We start from the raw sequence: 2,208 nt of genomic DNA, 5'->3' as shown, positions 1-2,208 counted from the left end.
TTTCCCTACCACGGCGATGTCACACTTCAGGTAACCTTTCAGCCCAGCAGTGAGATCCTCGGGATCAGAAAGAATGGCCCATTTGTGGTAGAACTGGTGCTCTGAAAGCAGAGAACAAGACAATTATTTATCAGAATGAGACAGTAATTACCATGAGGACTGGAAACATCCTTCCCTTGAGTGGGATCTTCAGATGTGAGGAATTCAGACAGAAACTCTGAGAAATCCATTAGGAATATGGGTCTCATGCTGAAGGCAGAAGCAGTGGGATAAATTGTCTGAAGGAGGGGTTGTGGATTCTTCATCACTGGAAGTTACCACCCCTGGAGGTATTTAAAAGACATGTAGATGTGGTGTTTCGGGACATGTTTAAGTGCTGGACTTGGTAGTGTTAGGTTAACAATTGGACTTGATGATCTTAAAGGTATTTACCAACATAAATGATTCTATGATTCTATGTCTATAAAGTCTCAGCTGCTTTTTAAATGGTGTTAGAAATACTTCATCCTTCTGCAGAGCAAGGAATCAGACCAGAAGCTCCCTTAAGATCCCCCTCATCATCTGCCGACTCAAGCCCCTCAGGACTCTGGAGGCTTCATTCACATCTTAGCTCTCAGGCTTATTTATAGAGGCAGAATGCTGCAATAGGTGTGATACAGGAAAAACACGTCAGTGATTTTGGAGGTGTATTTTCTGAAGGGGTGTTGTGTGTTGAGTTTTATCATGCTGTGAGCACCAGGCCCTCAAATGGCAAGCAACCTGACAGCAGCTTTAATCAACCTCTTTCTCTTCTCCACTGTACATCAGACATCCTCCTTTCTTGGTTTATGCCATATGCAGAGGGCAAGATCCAGTCCATGACCTTCAGCTATCTGGAAGGTTGGTATCTTGCCTAAGCAAGGTGCCTTGGGCTTCCTTCCTCAGAAGGTCAGTGGATAGGGACCAGCACATGCAGAGGGCATCACAGCCTCTGGCTGTACCACTTTATTTCAGTCTGGGATATTCAACCTTCTCTGGAGGTGTCGAGTGCTTTTTACCGACCCTAGAGGGAGCCCAGGTGATGTGCTTATGTCTAGGGTACTAACACTAAGTTACATAAGCATCATCCAAGGGAACTAGCACCTGCCTGGCTACTTGGCAAAGACATTTATTCAATGGTGCAGGTAGACACACAGGACAAGCTGCAAACAGCATTTACATACCAGGTTGGGTATAAACAGTTCCAACGTCCATCTTGAAGGAGCCTACCAAGGTCCCACTGCGCAAAAGGTTTTTTGAGTGGATCACCTGGAAATAGAGATGGGAAAATAAATAGGCTTTTCCCATGCCTGGGGAGCCATAGGGCTCTTTCCGGAGGTGTTCAGTATCGTATGGGAAAGGAGCTGATGCATCTTCCTGGGTCTGTGCAGGACCTTGGCCTGTATAAGGACATTAAGAGGCCCGGTGGGGTTGGCAGCTCTTGCTTAGTGATACTGGAAGTATATACTTGGGTTGAATACCAAAAAGAAAAGCAAAAAAAAAAAAAAAAATGTAGTTTTCCAGCCATTATGGCAACAAACACTGGGACATTTACCTGGAGGGTGCGTCTTTAGGGTACTCGGAATCTATGGTCTAATTCCCTTTGTGGGAGAAATTGTACAGCCAGTCTGTGCATGGGATAGATAGGAACACTCCTAATCAGTGTTCTTTGGTCAGTGAATCTGCAAATCACGTTCATCACCCTTCTCTCTGGCTGTTGGAGGGGCTGCAGTCTCCACTTTGCCCTCAGAATCTACACTCCTCAATTTCCACAATAGCTTTGCTGGTCTCATGCTCCAGGAAAATCTCTGGCAGGCTTGGGAAGGTCTTTCTTCTTCCAAAGCCTAATTACAAGTCATGATGGGTTTTGTTCTACCTGGCTCTGAAATACTAGAGATCATACACAGAGGGAGATGGCAAATGCAGGGATGCAGCTGTGTGGACCCAGCAGTGAAGGTCAGCAACAGAAAGAGGGACTGGGAGTCTACAGCATGAGGTGAGACTCATAGGACCAAATACTTTAACTCTTACTGGGGGTCTCCCATTAAATAATCACCTTAAATCCATCCCCACTACATATGCAGAATGGACTGGTGCCTTCCAAAGCCCCACAAAAAGAACAATGCAACCATGCTCACTTACAGATAGCTTGATGATCTTGTCGAACATGACATCTGGTGGGACATGGAA

General features: G+C 45.5%; 1 protein-coding gene across 1 annotated transcript in view; it reads right to left on the bottom strand.

Annotated features, from left to right (window-relative positions):
- Positions 1-2,208, bottom strand: part of LOC104410255 (otoferlin-like) — a gene marked incomplete at its 5' end in the record, with an annotated part of 85,496 nt that overhangs the window by 33,719 nt on the left and 49,569 nt on the right. Inside the window, 3 exon segments of the mRNA XM_010020367.1 lie at positions 1-101; positions 1,203-1,287; positions 2,161-2,208. The exon segment at positions 2,161-2,208 is cut by the window's right edge and continues 15 nt beyond it. Of these exon segments, the coding sequence (XP_010018669.1) occupies positions 1-101; positions 1,203-1,287; positions 2,161-2,208 (234 nt within the window).

Source organism: Nestor notabilis, unplaced genomic scaffold (assembly GCF_000696875.1).
Source record: "Nestor notabilis isolate BGI_N333 unplaced genomic scaffold, ASM69687v1 scaffold2408, whole genome shotgun sequence".
NCBI lineage: Eukaryota > Metazoa > Chordata > Aves > Psittaciformes > Psittacidae > Nestor > Nestor notabilis.
Note: the sequence above shows the minus strand (reverse complement) of the source record. Positions and strands in the feature narration are given on the sequence as shown.